This window comes from Bos taurus, chromosome 21 (genome assembly GCF_002263795.3).
Source record: "Bos taurus isolate L1 Dominette 01449 registration number 42190680 breed Hereford chromosome 21, ARS-UCD2.0, whole genome shotgun sequence".
In the NCBI taxonomy this organism is placed as follows: domain Eukaryota; kingdom Metazoa; phylum Chordata; class Mammalia; order Artiodactyla; family Bovidae; genus Bos; species Bos taurus.
Window position 1 is genome coordinate 56,322,560 of NC_037348.1, and position 20,216 is coordinate 56,342,775.

At 39.6% G+C, this 20,216-nt stretch overlaps 1 protein-coding gene across 1 annotated transcript in view; it reads right to left on the reverse strand.

The window, feature by feature from the left end:
- CATSPERB (cation channel sperm associated auxiliary subunit beta) overlaps positions 1–20,216 on the reverse strand; it is a 120,560-nt gene that overhangs the window by 24,362 nt on the left and 75,982 nt on the right. Inside the window, 4 exon segments of the mRNA XM_059879229.1 lie at positions 328–666; positions 3,313–3,503; positions 16,778–16,932; positions 19,868–20,022. Of these exon segments, the coding sequence (XP_059735212.1) occupies positions 328–666; positions 3,313–3,503; positions 16,778–16,932; positions 19,868–20,022 (840 nt within the window).

The window sequence follows — 20,216 nt, forward strand, 5'->3', positions numbered from 1 at the left end:
AAGGTTTTCTTTTCAGAGGGCAGCTAAAATTTAAACTAAAATCCTCTGTAAATTTGGGCTGGTAATATAACCTCATTTTTCTCATTTATAAAATAAGGATTATAATCTAGCCCATTAGGATAGTCATAAACCATAAATTTTAAATGTATAAAAACATTTAATATACAGTTTTGCATAAGTGCTCAATAATTAGAAGGTTATACTGTTAGTGATAGAATGCCACCTACTAATGAAACCAAAGATAAAGGAAATATCAAAGAATGTATTTTACATGCAACAAAAGCAATAATATCTCCTCTTGTTATTTCCCAATAAAAATAAACTTACGTTTTGTATTAGGTATGACCTTCATTTTTAAAGTGTGAGATTTCCCCAGATCAATGTATTTCAGGACACTGAGGGATAGTGAATCATCATGTTGTTGAAACCAGTAATTACACGGTTTTGCATATATGTTCCATGTTTGTCCATTCCTTTTTCCAAAGTTGTATAAGAACCAGGAATCTTTTTGAAAGGTCATGTTATGGGGGACTATTTCAGGCATGGTAGCAACAGCTAAAGCATTCTCATTGTCCAATATCGTTGTGATCAGGAAGCTGCTATAACCAGGAATCACCACAGTCTTTTCTATATCCGAATCTTGAAATGAGGAGATAACACCTGGAGCTAAAACAAGAATGATTTGGCATAAAATAGAATGGCCAATGTTCTCTAAGCAATACTGGTGGACATAACTGAGGAATATATTATTTGAGTTTTTAAAGTATGGTCTTAACTAGAGAACATATTTGTCAGATTTCTGGTCATAATTCAAATTATTTTCTTGAAAGTGTATCACAACTTCTACTGTAAAACTAGTTCTATAAAATTCTCAGCAAAAAACAACCCACATAGGGTTAAGTAATTATGAGAAAGTTGATTTCTTTTCTATAGAACTAGTAAGAGCCTTAATAACCTAGAGATTGGAGAAAATCCATCAGAGTAGATATGAGAGAAGTCAAAAGATGGCTGTTTGAAGGAGAGGGAAGTCATTATTTTAAAATGTTTTTGAAACACATCAACAATGATACTCACCTTGTTCTGAAAAAAATAAATAGAAGTAGTCTGAAGAGAACCTAATAATTCCTTTATTATGCACACATGTTCTAATTTTTCCCATTTCAACAAACCAACAAAAACCCCTTTTCTACATTTCCTTCAACTACCATCTCATTTCTCTTTTCCCCTTCACTGTGAGATTCCCCAAAAGGATTGCCTTATTCACTGTCTTCAATTCCCTGCCTCTTGTAATTTTTTGACCCTAACCCAATGACTACATGTCATTTTTGTCTACATGATTCCACCCAACAACAGCTTTTGTCAACTTTACCAGTGACTTTGACACAGATCCATCGGGCAGTTTTCTCTTCTGACCTTTTTTCTAAACCCACCTCTTGGCAGCATGTAGCACAGCATCACTTCTTCCTTCTTGAAGTAACTTCTTCACTTGGTTTCTGAGACATACTCTCTTCTCCTAGTAGACCATCCAGTCTTCCCCATCTCTCTGACCACTAAATGTTGGAATACCAGAGATTGGATCTCAAGCTTTTTCCTTTCTTTATCTACACCTGCTTTCCCAGTGATCTCATTTAATCTAGCAGCATTAACTATCATATATGCTGACCACTGGGCTTCCCAGGTGGCTCAGTAGTAAAGAATTCACCTGCCAATGCAGGAGATGCCGGTTGATCTCTGGGTTGGGAAGATTCCTTCAGGAGGGAATGGAAAACTGCTCCAGTATTCTTGCCTGGGAAATCCCATAGGCAGGGGAGCTTGGCAGGCTACAGTCCATGGGATCACAAAGAATTGGACATGACTGAGTGACTGAGCACACATGCATGATGCTGGTCACTCACTTTCCTCTCCACCTTTTGACTTTTTGAGATATAATTGATACATAATATTAGTTTCAGGTGTACAACATAATTTGGTATTTTGGTATTTTTTTGGTATAAAACACCAAAAAAAATTAACAAAGTGGTGATCAGTGCATACCTACCCATAACTACTTAAATGTAAATGACCTAAATTCTTCAATCAAAAGATATAAAGTGGTTGAGTTGATTTAGAAACAAAAACAAGATATGCTATGTGGTGCCTACAAGGGACTCATTTTAGATGTAAGGAAACATGCAGACTGAAAGTGAAGGGATGAAAAAAGATATTCTATGCAAGTGGAAATCAAAAGAAGTCTGGGATACCAATACTTATATCAGAAAAAGTAGACCTTAAGACAAAGGCTAAATAAGGTTATTATATAATAAGAGTCAAACAAAAAGATAAAACATTTGTAAATATTTATGCACTTAACAAATGAGCACCTAAATAATAAAGCAAACATTCATAGACTTTGAGGAGAAATAGATAGCAATATGCAAATAGTAGAGGATTTTAACACCCTACTTTCATCAATGGATAGGTCATACAGATAGAAAATCAACAAGGGGCATGATTGAACTTATGTTTTAGTAAGATCACTTAAGCTGCTCTGTTGAGAATAGACTGGGCATTTGACAGAGAAAGGGCAAGAAGGAAAGCAGAGAAATCAGTTTCCCTAAAAACTATTGCGTTGGCCAAAAAGTTTGTTCAGGTTCTCCTGTAAGATGTTATGAAAAACCCAAACAGACTTTTTGGCCAACTCAATAAATATGCAATTACTATTCAGCCCAGCAATTGCACTCCTGGGCATTTATTCCAGAGAAGTGAAAACATATGTATACACAAAAACCTGTACACAAATACTTAAGGTAGAGTCAAAATTCTGTCTATTGTATTATTCCATTTATGTAATATTCTGGAAAGGAGAGAATTTGGGGAACAGAAAACAGATCATTGGTTGCCAGGGGCCAGGGTTGGGAGAGCAAAGAATTAGGAGAGAGTTTTATGGGACTGATCACAATGGTGGCTCCATCATTGAATGAATTTATCAAAATCCATAGACATACACTGAAAAGAGTGAATTTTACTGTATGTAAGTTATACCTTAATAAACCTGACCAAAAAAAAAAAAAAGAGAGAGAGAGAGACTATTGCAATAATCAAGTGAGAGAAAGTATTAAATGTAAGATACCTGTTATTTGTCCCAGTGGAGAAATCAGGTTTTATTATATTAAAAATAAAGAATTCCTCTAGGAATTTAAGTATATGTAGACTTCTGTAGATTATCAATTGGTTTAAATTTTGAAATCTATTGTTCTATAAAAGAGCATGAACACTCATCCCAAAAGATAATTCTTCATCTTTCCCAGCCATCAGAAATATCATTATACTTACTTTGTAACTGAAGACTAAGTTTATAGGAGTGATTTCCAGCTTCACTAATGGAAAGGGAACTGGACAAACAAGAGCTCTCATTTACTTCCTCTATTCCAAAAGGGTCTATCAGTTCTGCAATAACTGAGGACAAAAATCCTTCAGGAGTGTTATGTTGAAATACCTTTCTTATGTAAGCTGTTCCAGTTTTCCTAAAAACAAACCAACAAATATCAAGCAATTTGGATAAAACAGTGGTTTAAATTAGCAAGTTCATAAACATATAATTTATAAATTAAAAAAATACCACAAACGGTTAACAAATGAATATTTGAGTAACATTTATTCAATTTTATTAGTAATTGATGAAATGTCTGTTACAGCAACGGGATGTGATTTTTCACCTATCAAATTAAGGAAGTTTTTAAAAGACAGTAATTAATATTACTATTAATTACTTATTAATGGTAATAAGAACTGAGAGAGACTGACATTAATGAAATGGTAAAATGGTACACTACTGCTAGAAAGCAGTTTGAAACTATGCATTGAGTTCTATGTTTTTTTTTTTTTTTTTTGCCCTCTGATCCCATAAATCTACTGATAGGTCTCTATCCTAAGGACATAACTTGAAAAACAGAGGGGAAGAAAAGTTTTCCACACAAAGATGTTCATCACAGCATTATGATAAAAGTTAGAAATAAAAATGCCAACAATAGGAAAATTAACTAAATGATAACACCTCATCTACCTAGAAAAAAAGTATCCATTAAAATGATTCTTACAAAGAGTTTTTCACATTATAATGTCTAAAATAAAGAAGTATAGTGAAAAATGTTGAAATGAATGTTGAAAAGGACTAATCCATAATTCATCAAAGTGTTAACAGTCATGATTTTCATTGTCTTCTTTATATTTGCCTTGTAGGAAATTTCTGCAATGATCATGTGCTTTATAAGCAAGAAAAACAATGTTCAGATGTTAAGCTAAGATGTGTATGTGTGCTAAGTCACTCAGTCGTGCTGACTCTTTGCAACCCCATGGACTGTAGGCCACCAGGCAAGAATACTCGAGTGGGTTGCCATTTCCTACTCCACGGGATCTTCCCTACCCAGGGATCAAACCTGTGTCTCCTGTGTCTTCTGTATTGGCAGCCAGATTCTTTACCACTGAGCCACCTGGGAAGCCCTAAGCTAAGATATCTATATCAAGAAAAAACAAATCTACACACAGACCTTATACCCTTCACAAAAATCTAACTCAAAATGAATTACAGACTTAAACATAAAATGTAAAACTTCTAGAAGATAACATGGGAGAAAATCTAGAAGAACTTGGGTATGGTGATGACTCTTTAGATACAACTTTAAGGACACAATCCTTAGAGTATCCTTTCACAATGAATGAAAAAAATCAACAAGCCATACTTTGTTAAATTACAAACTTATGCTCTATGAGAGACACTGTCAAAAGAATTAGAATACAAGATGTGGGCTGGGAGAAAATAGTTATGAAAAACATATCTGACAAAGGACTGTTATCCAAAATAAACTATTGGGGAAGAATAGAATCTCCTTTTCCTCTACTCTTCTAGGTTCTGTGCCTGGGACCCTAGAAATTAAACTGGCAAAGGCCATATTAACAATAAAAAATTAACAATTTATTAATGTGTATCATCCTTACACAGGGAGAAGCCTCAGTGATGAGTAATTCAAAGGAATGTTTAGAACCTGGGGCTTATGTAGCATCTTAATAAAGAATAATATATTTGTGGGGAAGTGACAAGAGACAGAAAAAGGGGATAGCTCAGATGGTAAAGCGTCTGCCTGCAATGCAGGAAACCTGGGTTCGATCCCCAGGTTGGGAAGATCCCCGGAGAAGGAAATGGCAACCCACTCCAGTACTGTTGCCTGGAAAATTCGATGGATGGAGGAGCCTACAGTCCATGGGATCGCAAAGAGTTGGACACGACTGAGCAACTTCACTCACAAGAGAGAGAAAAAGGGGATAAGACTTTTAGGGGTGGCAAACTGAAAAAGTAAATACATGGGAGAAACTATTGTAAGAGAAGGGTTGGTTTTAATAGTGCTTATTGTGAAGAATTCTCTCAATGTCTCTAGACTGGTAGAAGTCTCCAGTTGTCTCTGATGGTTAAGAATCATCCTGCCTTTCTATATGTCTGCTTTTTCTTAATTGCCTTTGACTAAAAGTAATCCTTAAGCCAAAACACCATATTTTGGATTGCTAGATGCCAACCCCCACAATACAAAGAAGTCTTAAAATTCAACAGTAAGAAAACAAATAGCCCAGTGAAAAGTGGGCAAAGGGTCTAAACAGACACCTCACTGAAGAAGACATGCAGATGGCAAATAAACATATGAAAGGATGAGTATATGCATCATATATCATCAGGAAATGCAAATTAAAACAACCATGAGATACCACTACATACTTATTACAATGGCAATAATCCAAAATGCCAAATTTACCTACAATGCCAAATACTGCTGAGGATAAAGAGCAACAAGAACTCTTGTTTACTGCTGGTGGAAATGTAAAATGGTACAGCCACTCTGAAAGCCATTTATCATATGATCCAGCAAACAAATTCCTTGGTATTTATTCAAATGAGTTAAACACAAAACCTGAACAAGAATGTTCATGGCACCATTATTCAAAGTAGCCAAAAACTTGGAAGCAACCAAGATTGCTTAATTAGTATGTGAATGGATTAAAACACTGAGGTATATCCAGACAATGGAATGTTATTCAGTGGTAAAGAGAAATGAATGATCAAGTCATGAAAAGACATGAAGGAAGCTTAAATGGATACTACTAAGTGAAAGAAGCCAATATGAAAAGCAACACACTGTGTGATTCCAACTACATGACATTCTGGAAAAGGTAAAACTATAGAGACAGCATCTACTTCTGCTTCATTGACTATGCTAAAGCCTTTGACTGTGTGGATCACAACAAACTGTGGAAAATTCTTAAACAGATGGGAATACCTTATCCGTCTCTTGAGAAACCTGTATGCAGGTCAAGAAGCAACAGTTAGAACCAGACATGGAACAACAGACTGGTTCAAAATTGGGAAAGGAGTATGACAGGGCTGTATATTGTCACCCTGCTTATTTAACTTCTATGCAGAGTACATCATGCACAATGCTGGGCTGGATGAATCACAAGCTGGAGTCAAGATTGCTAGGGGAAATATCAATAACTTTAGATATTCAGATGATACCACTCTCATGACAGAAAGTGAAGAGGAACAAAAGAGCCTTTTGATGAATGTGAAAGAAGAGAGTGAAAAAGCTGGCTTGAAACTCAACATACAGAAAATTAGTATCATGGCATCTGGTCCCATCACTTCATGCAAACAGAAGGGGAAAAAGTAGAAACAGTGACAGATTTTATGTTCTTGGGCTCCAAAATCACCATGGATAGTGACTGCAGCCATGAAATTAAAAGACACTTTCTCTTAAAAGGAAAGCTATGGCAAATCTAGACAGCATTTTAAAAAGCAGGGATATCACTTTGCCAACAAATGTCCATATAATCAAAGCTATGATTTTTCCAGTGGTCATGTACGGATGTGAGAGCTGGACCATAAAGAAGGCTGTAATTATTAAGCTGTAAGCAATCTGAAAGAGCACAGCACAGTAGTTAAATGGCCAGACTGTTGTGCTTATGTGCTCAGTCATGTCCAACTCTTTGCGACCCCATGGACTGTAGCTTGCCAGGCTTCTCTGACCATGGGATTTCCCAGGCGAGAATACTGGAGTGGGTTGCCATTTCCTTCTTCAGGGGATCTTCCTGACCCAGGAATCAAACTCATGTCTCCTGTGTCTCCTACATTGCAGGTGGATTCTTAACCCATTGAACCATCAAAGAAGCCTGAACACCGAAGAACTGACGGTTTCAAATTGTGGTGCTGAAGAAAACTCTTAGAGTCCCTTGGACAGCAAGGAGATCAAACCAGTCAATCCTAAAGGAAATCAACCCTGAATGTTCATTGGAAGGACCCTTGCTAAAGCTGAAGCTCTAATACTTTGGCCACCTGATGAGAAGAACTGACTCATTGGGAAAGACCCTGATGCTGGGAAAGATTGAAGACAAAAGGAGAAGAGGGGCGACAGAGGATGAGATGGTTGAATGGCATCGTCAACTCAATGGGTATGAATCTGAACAAACTCCAGGAGATTGTGAAGGACAGGGGAGCCTGGCTTGCTGCAGTCCATGCAGTCACAAAGAGTAGGACACAACTTAGCAACTGAACAATAACAGCAAAATAGAGACAGTATAGATGTCAGGGATGAACAGGAAGAGCAGAGAGGACTTCCAGGGCAATGAAACTATTCTGTATGATAATATAGGATATACATGTGTCATTATAGAACTGTCAAAATCCATAGAAAGTACAACACCAAGAGTGAATCCTAACGTAAACTATGGACTTCGGGTGATTGATGATGTGTCAGTATAGATTCATGGATTGGAACAAATAAACCACTGTAGTGTCAGACACAAAGTGAGGGAGATATGTGTGGAGATGAGGCACATGGGAACTGTCTGTACTTTCTGATCCATGTTGTTTGATCCTAACACTGCTCTTAAAAAATAAAGCTTATTACCGTAATTAAAAAAAAAACTATTAACCTCTTTGCATCTTGAGTCACTGACCAATAGCCAGGCAGACAACTTAATTATTGACCCTGCCATCCCACTTCTCCCACCACTGGAGAAGTAAATGAGTCTCTTGTATTCAAGTGTCCAGGATGGCTCTTGGGGGGCAATCAAGCTTCACTCTTACAGGAGAGGTAAGAATTCAGCTTTTAAAGGAGAGAAGAGGGTTTGGGCAATGAAGGATGGGGTTAAAATTAGGAGTCAGGAAGTTCCTGAGGTGGAGAGGAATATCTGTTGAGTGGAGAAAACACTACAGAAAGGCAGTCGCCATCAAACGTAACTACCTATACCAGATAAACTCCAATTCCAGTACCCGTGCTGTTTCTCCAGCCCACTGCCCTCATCCCAAGCCAATGAAGCTGCTTTAATCAAGGTTACTACAGCTTGGAAGGTTGCCATATCCAAAGGTCACTTCACTTCTTGGTTCTTATGTTACTCAGTCTCTCAGTCACATGGTCACAGTGGTTTACTCCATACTTTCCAAAACATCTGCCTCCCTTGGCTTACATGTCCCCACTTTGCCCCCCTCTTTTTTTTTTTTTCTATTTTATTGACTATTCCTTTTTCGTTTTCTTGGCTGGGGCCTCCTCTTCTGCCTAATATCTCTTCCAGGAGTGCCCCAGGCCTTTTCTTCTCCATATACATCCATTTATATGGGAACAACTACCAAATGCAGAGCTCCTGCTATTTTTGCAGTATGCATTTGTATATCCAGGCAACTGTCAACTTCACATCTTTACCTAGGTACCTAAGAGGTATTTCACACTTAATATTTCCAATGTGCAAGTCTCACTCACCCTGCCTAACCCTGCACTCCAAATCTCAGAAAATGACAGCATCCTCTACCTAGCTACAAACTAAAACCCTAGCAAATTCTTGATGGCTCTCTTGCTCATTCCCACAACAGCCAATCCACCATCAAATCCTGTCTTTTCTCAAGTACACTGCTTTGACCATCTTCTTTTCTCACCTGTATTATTTCGGTAGCTTTCCAAGGAGCCTGGAGACTTTGACTCTCACCCTGTCCTATACTTTTCACAGCAAGTGATCTTTTAAAAAATATAAATTATTTCACTATCCTATATAAAACTTTTCAATGGCTTCCTCTGGCACCAAGAATAAAATATAAACCCCTATGCAGCCTAAAGTTCCCTATATGATCTGGTGCTTCCCTACCTTCTCACTGACCTTCCAACACACCATCTCACTCTGTACTATCCATACAAACAGTCCAAGTGTAATTGGACTAAGCTCTCCAATTAAAAAAAAAAAAAAAAACAGTTCTAAAAAAAAGAAAGAAATAGTTCTGGAGATGGACAGTGGTAATGGTTGCACAACCATTAATACTTAATGCCACAGAACTGCACTCTCAAAAATGGCTAAAATGGTAAATTTTATGTTATGCATATTTTGCTATACCCGCTAGGCTGTAATACAAAAAAGCATCATAAATATAAACGTAGTTATTAAATACCAATAAAATTTTCAACTCATCAAGAAGATGTAACAATTCTTTTTTGTAACACTGCAAGTAGCTGTCTTATTTTAAACTACTTTATTGAAGTTATGATTGACACATAAAAGGCCTTACATATTTAATATAAACAACTTGATAAGTTTCAGGATAAGTATATACCCATGAAATCAACATCATAAGCAAGTCCGAGAAGATGTAACATTTTTAAACTTATACACATCCAACAACAGCCTCACACATATATAAGGCAAAACTAACAGAACTACAATGAAGAATTGACAAATTCAATATCACATCAGAAAATTTTAACATAACTCAATAATTGATAGATCACAAAAGAAAAAATCAGTTAAGGATAAAGAAAATTGGAAAATCACAATTAACACAATTAATCTAACAAGTGAATACTAACACTGCACACAAGAATGTATGAAATGTATAAACATAGATAATACACAATGACCAAGATAGGTTTATTCCATGACTTTCAGTCTGATTCAACATTGAGTCTATAATATAATTCACAGCATTAAGTAAAAGTTCAAAGGAAAAAATTATATAGATAAGTTCAATAGATACAGGAGAAACATAAGGAAGCCCACTGCTAATGATCTGAATGTTTGTATCCCTCCAAAATTCCTGTGTTGAAAACATAATGCCCAAAGTGATGGTGTTTGGAGATGAAGCTTTTGGGAAGTGATTCAGGTCATTCAGGTGAAGCATTTGTAAATCGGTTTAGTCCCCTGCCCCTTTCAATCATGACAGTATATGGCGAGAAGTTGGCAATCTGTACCCAGGAGAGAGCCTGCACCAGAAACTTACCATGCTGGTACCTTAATCTTAGACTTCTGGTCTTCATAACTGTGAGAAATACATTTGTTTATAAGCCATCTCTCTGGAGAATCCCCATGGGCAGAGGAGCCTGGTGGGCTACAGCCCATGGGGTCGCAAAGAGTTGGACATGACTGAAGTGACTTAGCACACACACACAGCCATCCAGTTTTTTTATGTTTGATTAGAGCAGCCTGAACAGAATGACACCCATTAACTTCGTTTATATTTAATAAGCTCCTAGATACTGTAACAGAAAGAAATGTATAATATGCTAAAAGGTGTTAAAATAAATTATCTGAGGTGATGTGATTATCTGCTTAGAAAAATACTTACCCCTACTCAGAAAATCCAAAAGAATATATAGAAAAAGTACTAGAATCAGCAAATGAGTTTAGCAAATTTAAAACACTTGAGATTGCTACACAAAAGTCAATTATAAGGCATTCTGCTTTGGCTTTTGATGTAGAAAGAAGCAGCCCAACAAGCAATGAAACAAAATGGATAAATCACAAAGTTGTCACTTTGCTTAAGCCATCCAAGAACTAACCAGAAATCCAAGGGAATAAGCCATTCCAAGGAAAGTCTCAACACAGCAACAGTCTCACTTGTGGAACAGCATAGAAGCGGGAAACATGGTACTGGCCACAAAAGAAATAAATAAGAAATGTCTAAAAATAGAAAAAACAGAAACAAAAAAACTGCCAAAGGCCAGGATGTGCTGGTATGTGAGTCTGGAAATGCTGGGGCACCTTTCAAAGGGGAGCTGCACTCACTTGCAAGCTCCTTCCCATGGGCCTCAGGAGAAAGACGGGCAGAGAGTGAACCAGAGAGAGTCCCTGCTGGTGATGTGGAAGTATGGGGCAAGGTCATTAGTGGGAGGTTGGAGAGGGTGGGAGGAAACAGGGAGGAAGTCTCATTCACTTCCCTGAACCTTCTTTCATAAGAAGCAAAAGCCTTGGCTGGGCATTAAACAGTTAAACATAGGCCTCAAAAGAGGTGATCCTGGCCGGGGAGGAGGGCCTGGAGGGTGCTGGCCCTGAAGCCCCGGCTCCCTCCCCTTCACTCCCACCTCCCCTCTCTCCTCCCACCCTCGTCTACCCGACACAGCAGAAGCTTTAAACTACTGAGAGGGAGGAAGCAAAGCCACCCGTCACTGGGGCACAGGCAAAGACACATTATGAGTAAGGGAAGACTGAAATAATAGCCCTTTATCCTTATGGAGAGTCAGGAAGTTGTCCTGGGCCTAAAATTCTAGGAGCGCAAATAGAGTATCCTACTGCAAGAAGAGTCAGGAATCTCCACCCAGGATCTAACTGCAGCTATAAAGCAGAATTTGGTTGGAAGAAGTAATTTTTATTAACAGGTTGTTGTGCTTTTTTTTCCCTTTAATGGAACTTGACTAGCTGAACCTAACATTTAAATGCAAGAACAAAGGCCAAGAAGATCTAAGACAGGGTGCTATTCACACAAGTTACCTGGTTAGAGAAAATTTGTCAGCGTGACCTAGGGAAGGTCAAATACAATAATGAAACAGAAGAGAGACGGAGACAGGCTGATGTACACGGGGAACTAGGATATGTTACAGTGGTGACTGCAGATCAGAAGGGCCGTGTTTGCACAGTTGGTAGTCTATCCATAAAAAAATAAAGAAATCTGATTTCTATTATACTTCATACTACACTCCACATCTATTCTAGATTAAAAACTTCAAAGCTATAAAACTACAAGACATAATAGGAGAATAGCCAAATAGATTGTGATATATTCATATGAGTGAATATAGATACATACATCAATACCAAATAATTTTTTGTATGAAAAAGGCAAATCATAGGAAAGGGTATACATTGCTAAGTAATACATTTGGCAAAATGTAACAATATAGTTTGATACACATGTATGTTAAACCTTTAAAAAAACATTTCTTAAAATGTTCACACAAAATTTAAGATAAAGGTTATTTCTGGGGAGGTGTGGTTTTGGGAGGAGAGGCAGGAAAGAAAAGGAAAGTTGCCCAGAAGTAATAGTGGAAGAGTTCAGGGCCCCCAACAGAGGGGAAGACTGTCACACACCTAGAAGTGAGGGGGGCAGTGGTGTTCAGGTCAAAGAGTCACCCCCATCGGCAGACCTCTTGCCCCTTTATCTCACCTCACTCTCAAACTCCAGAAGGGGCTGGAAACCATTAGCTAAGAGGGAGGGAGGGCATGAGTCTAAAAATAATAAGAAAGAGAAACTCTTCACCCCCTATACTCTAGGCTCCTCAGACTGGGTCAGGCTCAAATGGGAGTTGGAAAACAGACTTAAATCCAATAAGGGTTTGACGTTTCTTAAAACACTGGACAGCAATGGAGTCATGTGGTAATTGACTGACTTAGATATTTTTAAGCTAAGGAAACAATTATATACTCTCTAATGGAAAAGCTATAGGCCTTGCAGATACTTCATCTAGAGACAGAAAGCAAATAGGTCCACAGAGGTGGTTTGAAAAGACAGGATGAAAAGTAAAGTTGATATTTAGCTGATTGAGTAAACAAACTACACATAATCAATCTGGTCATTCATTTAATTAGAATCCTTCAAGCTTTCTGCTCCCTTAGAATAACATCCACATTCCCTACTGAGACTAAAAGGGGCCCACCTGGTCTCGAATAACTTTTCTCCTTGGTTCACAACACTTAGGTCACTCTGGTTTTTCTCGAGTTTCTCAAGCACACATCATACTTCTTTGGGCCTGGGGGCCTTTTCCACACTGTGGTTTTGGCTGGAGCCTTTCCCCCACCCGCTTCCTTCACCGTCATTCCTCTGATCACATCTTAAGCATCACCGCCTCTGTGAAACCTCCCCAAATCCTCCAAACAAGGACTCAGCCCCCGAGAACTCTCTCAATGCTCCATGCTCCTCTGTTGCAGACTCATGTTAACTATAATTTCATAACTGTCTACATCCTGTGCTGGAACACAAGTTCCAGGAGGGCATGGGCTTGAATGTCTTCCTCACTCTATCATCAGATCAGATCAGTCGCTCAGTCGTGTCCGACTCTTTGCGACCCCATGAATCGCAGCACGCCAGGCCTCCCTGTCCATCACCAACTCCTGGAGTTCACTGAGACTCATGTCCATCGAGTCAGTGATGCCATCCAGCCATCTCATCCTGTCATCCCCTTCTCCTCCTGCTCCCAATCCCTCCCAGCATCAGAGTCTTTTCCAATGAATCAACTCTTCGCATGAGGTGGCCAAAGTACTGGAGTTTCAGCTTTAGCATCATTCCTTCCAAAGAAATCCCAGGGCTGGTCTCCTTCAGAATGGACTGGTTGGATCTCCTCGCAGTCCAAGGGACTCTCAAGAGTCTTCTCTAACACCACAGCTCAAAAGCATCAATTCTTCGGCACTCAGCCTTCTTCACAGTCCAACTCTCACATCCATACGTGACCACAGGAAAAACCATAGCCTTGACTAGACGAACCTTTATTGGCAAAGTAATGTCTCTGCTTTTGAATATGCTATCTAGGTTGGTCATAACTTTCCTTCCAAGGAGTAAGTGTCTTTTAATTTCATGGCTGCAGTCACCATCTATAGTGATTTTGGAGCCCAGAAAAATAAAGTCTGACACTGTTTCCACTGTTTCCCCATCTATTTCCCATGAAGTGGTGGGACCGGATGCCATGATCTTCGTTTTCTGAATGTTGAGCTTTAAGCCAACTTTTTCACTCTCCACTTTCACTTTCATCAAGATGCTTTTGAGTTCCTCTTCACTTTCTGCCATAAGGGTGGTGTCATCTGCATATCTGAGGTTATTGATATTTCTCCCGGCAATCTTGATTCCAGATTGTGTTTCTTCCAGTCCAGCGTTTCTCATGATGTACAACAACCAGTCTGTTGTTCCATGTCCAGTTCTAACTGTTGCTTCCTGACCTGCATACAGATTTCACAAGAGGCAGGTCAGGTGGTCTGGTATTCCCATCTCTTTCAGAATTTTCCACAGTTTATTGTGATCCACACAGTCAAAGGCTTTGGCATAGTCAATAAAGTAGAAATAGATGTTTTTCTGGAACTCTCTTGCTTTTTTTGATAATCCAGCAGATGTTGGCAATTTGATCTCTGGTTCTTCTGCCTTTTCTAAAACCAGCTTGAACATCAGGAAGTTCACGGTTCACATATTGCTGAAGCCTGGCTTGGAGAATTTTAAGCATTACTTTACTAGCGTGTGAGATGAGTGCAATTGTGTGGTAGTTTGAGCATTCTTTGGCATTGCCTTTCTTTGGGATTGGAATGAAAACTGACCTTTTCCAGTCCTGTGGCCACTGCTGAGTTTTCCAAATTTGCTGGCATATTGAGTGCAGCACTTTCACAGCATCATCTTTCAGGATTTGAAATAGCTCAACTGGAATTCCATCACCTCCACTAGCTTTGTTCATAGTGATGCTTTCTAAGGCCCACTTGACTTCACATTCCAGGACGTCTGGCTCTAGGTCAGTGATCACACCATCATGATTATCTGGGTCGTGAAGATCTTTTTTGTACAGTTCTTCTGTGTATTCTTGCCATCTCTTCTTAATATCTTCTGCTTCTGTTAGGTCCATAACATTTCTGTCCTTTATCGAGCTTATCTTTGCATGAAATGTTCCTTTGGTCATCTCTTCTTAATATCTTCTGCTTCTGTTAGGTTCACACCATTTCTGTCCTTTATCGAGCTCATCTGTGCATGAAATGTTCCTTTGGTATCTCTGATTTTCTTGAAGAGATTCCTAGTCTTTCCCATTCTGTTGTTTTCCTCTATTTCTTTGCATTGATGGCTGAAGAAGGCTTTCTTATCTCTTCTTGCTATTCTTTGGAACTCTGCATTCAGATGTTTATATCTTTCCTCTTCTCCTCTGCTTTTCGCTTTCTCTTCTTTTCACTCTATCACAGCACCTCCCTAAGTGCCTTGCATGTAGTAAGTATTAAAAAACTATTTGTGGAAGAAGAAAATATAGGGCTCATCCTGCTTCACCCCTGACCATATAGACATCTTCCTTTGGCCTATGGCTGACCTCATGACTCCGGCTCCCAAATCCTTGACCTTTCTGGTTGAAGTCCCACCTGCCTCCAGTTCCCAGATCTGGCTCTTTGCTACCATGTCTTTCCTCAGAAATGCCCATTCTCTGGTTTCTGTGCAAGTAGAGCAAAGTTACTGACTGTACACAGAACATGCTATGCTGCTTTTTAAACATTCTGATCTTTTAGAGAATTATCATATGTTTTCAAAATAATTAGGATAAAAATTGATATTAATAGAGATGATACTAATTATATGTTAATTTTAAAGAGTGATTCTCTACGTTTTCTACAAAGACATACCTATATAAACAGGCATTAATGGATCTGTAATATCATACATACGAAAGCCATCAAAAACAAATAGTTCTCAACGATCACAGATACTTTTCTTTGAGACAGAAGGTTCTACAATCATTGTGGAATAAAACCTAATGCCAACATCTGCTATATTATGTTTGCTTCCTGTCTGCATATCTACCTCTGAGGGAGGTGTTGGGTGGAGTATGGAGCTGTTGGCTGCTGCTGCTGCTGCTAAGTTGCTTCAGTTGTGTCCAACACTGTGCGACCCCATAGATGGGAGCCCACCAGGTTCCCCCGTCCCTGGGATTCTCCAGGCAAGGACACTGGAGTGGGTTGCCATTTCCTTCTCCAATGCATGAAAGTGAAAAGTGAAAGTGAAGTCGCCCAGTCGTGTCCGACTCTTAGCAACCCCATGGACTGCAGCCCACCAGGCTCCTCCATCCATGGGATTTTCCAGGCAAGAGTACTGGAGTGGGGTGCCATTTCCTTCTCCAGCAGCTGTTGGCTATAGGAAATTATCTAGTTGATAGCCCAGTGGATGTACAATAGAGAGATTTCAACCTGGTGGAACAAGGCTCACCAGTTTGGGAACAGGTGAGTTTCTGGTAATCTGAGACTGTTCCTTTTCTGGTTGTTAGATGTGTGTGTGTGGGAGGGGGCAGTTGTAGAATTCATATTGTTTTTCAAAGATTTTAAGCCTTAAAGGCAGCTTTCAGGGTCATTGGCTCTTGCTAATATCTTGGGAGAAAGCATTCCTGAGAACTCTGCACACCCTGTCAGGCAGTATTTCATGCAGGATGGTCTCCTCTATGTTAGATTTGCTTGTCATAGGGCATATGACAACTGCCATGGGAGTGAGCTCTGAGGATAAGCAGTACCCAGTGTAGCCCAGACATTTTTGATACTCAGGACAACAAGCACACATTTCTTTAGCTTGGCTTGATGGTGCTGATAACCTGGCCCCATATTCCTAAAACTGGGGCACTGTGCAAAGCACCTTGAAGTCTACAAACGTGTATGATCTCGCAAGGTGTTTAAAAAGACTTACTCTCCTTGACTAAGAAAATTACTCCAAAAAAGTAGGCTCAAAATTTAGAATTTAGATACCAGTGTGCAATCTAAGTAAAATGTGAAGCTAATCAGTACCTACCTGGAGTGTATCAATTTTCCAAAGTGAATGTCATAGAATTGCTTAGTGTGTACTCTGTCCTTTGGTTCATTCTTGGGCACATATGCATAAAATATCATTTCATTTAAGGTGAGATACTGTGGAGCAAGGGCAGTGTCAAAGCCCATGTCAAAAGCCTGGAACATGAAAAAAGAAAATATTGAATTTATTTAGACTGCAAGGAGAACAAACTGTCAATCCTAAAGGAAATTAACCCTGAATATTCATTGGAAGGACTGATGCTGAAGATGAAGCTCGAATATTTTGGCCACCAGATGCAAAGAGCTGATTCATTGGAAAAGACTCCAATGCTGGGAAAGATTGAGGGCAGGAGAAGGGGGCTACAGAAGATGAGATGGGTGGATGACATCACCAACTCAGTGCACATGAGTTGGAGCAAACTCCAGGAGATAGTGAAGGGATAGGGAAGCCTGGCGTGCTACAGTCCATGGGGCTTCAAAGACTTGAACATGATTTAGCGACTGAACAACAGCATAATTCCATTACAACAAAATACAAATAATGGATTTGCTTCCATTTCACATCAAAACAATACTGCTTTTCTTATCGATAGAAGGAATATCGCTGAATATCCACGCAGATGGGAGGGAAAACACACTTTTCTATTGAGGAGGAGAGGAAATTCTGAAGAGTTAAGTTCAGTTTAACATTCCTGTATAGAAGGCTGCAATGGCAGACAGGAGTGTCTTGTCTCATATGTGGGGGAGGAGTTTAGAAGTGCAGGTTCTAGAACTTGGTTCTTGTTTGGAGTATTCTGTAAGCAAGGGGCTGAGAAGCACCTCCTGACACTTGAGAGCTACTCCCACCATGTCATGCTGGTAACTCTGTACTGCTGCTGCTGAGTCCTCGAGGCTGGAGGTTCACAAGGCTTTTCCTCTCTCTCTCAACACAGACAACTTTGGACCAGATTTCTGATATGCAAGTCATCTTTCCAACATACCCTTCTCTGATGCTGACCTTGTCCAGCTTTGGGAAATTGTAGGAGTGAGAAGACAGGTGGGGACCAGTCCCCAGGGGATGCTGGAGTTGCCCTGGTTGCTGTGACATGAGGACGGAGGGGTAGATGCTGCAGTCTGATGGAGCAGCCCTCATCAAGCAGTGCCGTTCAGACCATGTTCTGTCATGCCTTTGCCTCTGGTCTCTGAAATTTGGGAACTCGCTGAGAAAGGGAAACAGATGCCAGGAGAATACACATGGGACTGAGCATGTATTGAACGGATGGCTTAAGGACTCTTGCAAACTGACAAGGCTTTAGGAGTTCTGTGTGACATTCGAGACTGGGAGTGGCAAGAACATCCCATGAAAGAATGTGCAAGTCCTGGCAAAGACAGTATAGTGACTAAAAACACAGGTCCTGAACCTGTTGCCCCAAACTGATTTGATGCCTGATTCCAGGAACTAACCAGTGGTGTGTATAATTTGGGGTGAATTATTTACCCTCCCTGTGCCTTGTTTTCCTTGTGGGTAAAATGAGGATAAGTAATTGTTATAAAGATTAAGCATTCACAACAGTATTTGGCACCTACTGAGAGCCAAACAAGGTTTATGGATCATGTGTATTCAGAGAGGACACAGATATAGTTTGTTTTGGGAGAGGGAGGTGATAATATTGAGTGCAAATTCCTTGAATGAAAATTCCTTGAATGCACTCACCCTGAGTATAAAAACCCATTTTGGCTTTTGATTTTAATAATTTAAACTTTCACATAAGAGAACATTTTCTACAAATTGTGAAGTTAGTGAAAATTGAGGTAACTGCTTTTTTTGGTTAGGGCTACCCTGCTGATCACAGGATATGATTTGTTTCTATGTAGCACCACACAACAGACTGGTGAATAAATTACACAGGGAGTCACATGATGGCATCTTACTGTCACCAGGAAGTTCCACTTTTTTCCCTGTCAGTATCTCAGAAGACAGGGAAGTTAAAGCACCGTGTTCTGAACCACAGTCTTGGCCTGGTAATTTTGAGTGATTTATTAAAACTAGAGTCACCCTTGGAGAAGGCAATGGCACCCCCACTCCAGTACTCTTGCCTGGAAAATCCCATGGACAGAGGAGCCTGGTAGGCTGCAGTCCATGGGGTCGCTAAGAGTCGGACACGACTGAGCGACTTCACTTTGACTTTTCACTTTCATGCATTGGAGGAGGAAATGGCAACTCACTCCAGTGTTCTTGCCTGGAGAATCCCAGGGACAGAGGAGCCTGGTGGGCTGCCGTTTGTGGGGTCGCACAGAGTCGGACACGACTAAAGCAACTTAGCAGCAGTAGCAGTGGCAGCAGAGTCACCCTTTATTCTATATCCTTTAAGCTAAAGTGCAGATTTTATTAGATCCCAGTTAAAAAATCTGTTTATTTGCTGATACACTGATGAGAACTCATTATCATGATTATGTGTTCTGTGATGAGTTTGTAGGTTCAAATATCTTTATAAGTTGGAGAAGGAAATGGCAACCCACTCCAGTATTTTTGCCTGGAGAATCCCATGGACAGAGAAGCCTGGTGGGCTACAGTCCCTGGGGTCGCAAAGAGTCGGACACGACTGAGCGACTTCACTTACTTACTTATCTTTATAAGTGGCCCATTGTACATTAAAATTATTAGAAAAATCTGCATGAAGTATCATCTGTGATGCAGATGATTATTCCTTTCTCTGTTAGCATTAGAAAAGGAAGAAACAAGTGAGGGTTAGTATGAAAGAAAAGTCAACAGTGGGGAAAAACAGAACTCATGTTTCTTTAAGGTCAACCTTGAGAGAGTCAAACTCACCATAAACCTGGGTTGGATCTAGTTTAGAACATCTGGTGGTTTGCTGTGAAAACATTTATATGAAAATATTCCAGGTGAGTGTGTAAATCTATAAAGCTCTGTATGGGACTTAAAAGATTTTGGAGATGTTCCCTGATATATGAAAGTTTTTCCTTTAGTTAAAAATAGCAAAGAGTATTAAGAGTGTTTGTCCCAAGGAAAACACTTTCCCTATTTCTCTGTATATAGAATATGACATCTATTAAAACAAGGCACACTGTTTCAACACATTAGATCACTGACCTGTCCAAAAATACCTTTAGAATTTCCAAAGGCAGCAAGTGATCCACCAGCTTCAAAGTGGTCTGGAGTCAGTTTATGTATGAATCCCATGTGGTCATAGTATAAAGTGAAAACTTTATCAGAAATAGATCCAATTTTACTATATTTTCCTAACCCTGTTAGGAAAGAAATGGATATCACTTGATATTGATACGATACACTTCAGTTCAGTTCAGTTGCTCAGTTGTGTCCGACTCTTTGCGACCCCATGGACTGCAGAACGCCAGGCTTCCCTGTCCATCACCAACTCCTGAAGCCTGCTCAAATTCACGTCCATTGAGTCAGTGATGCCATCAAACTATCTCATTCT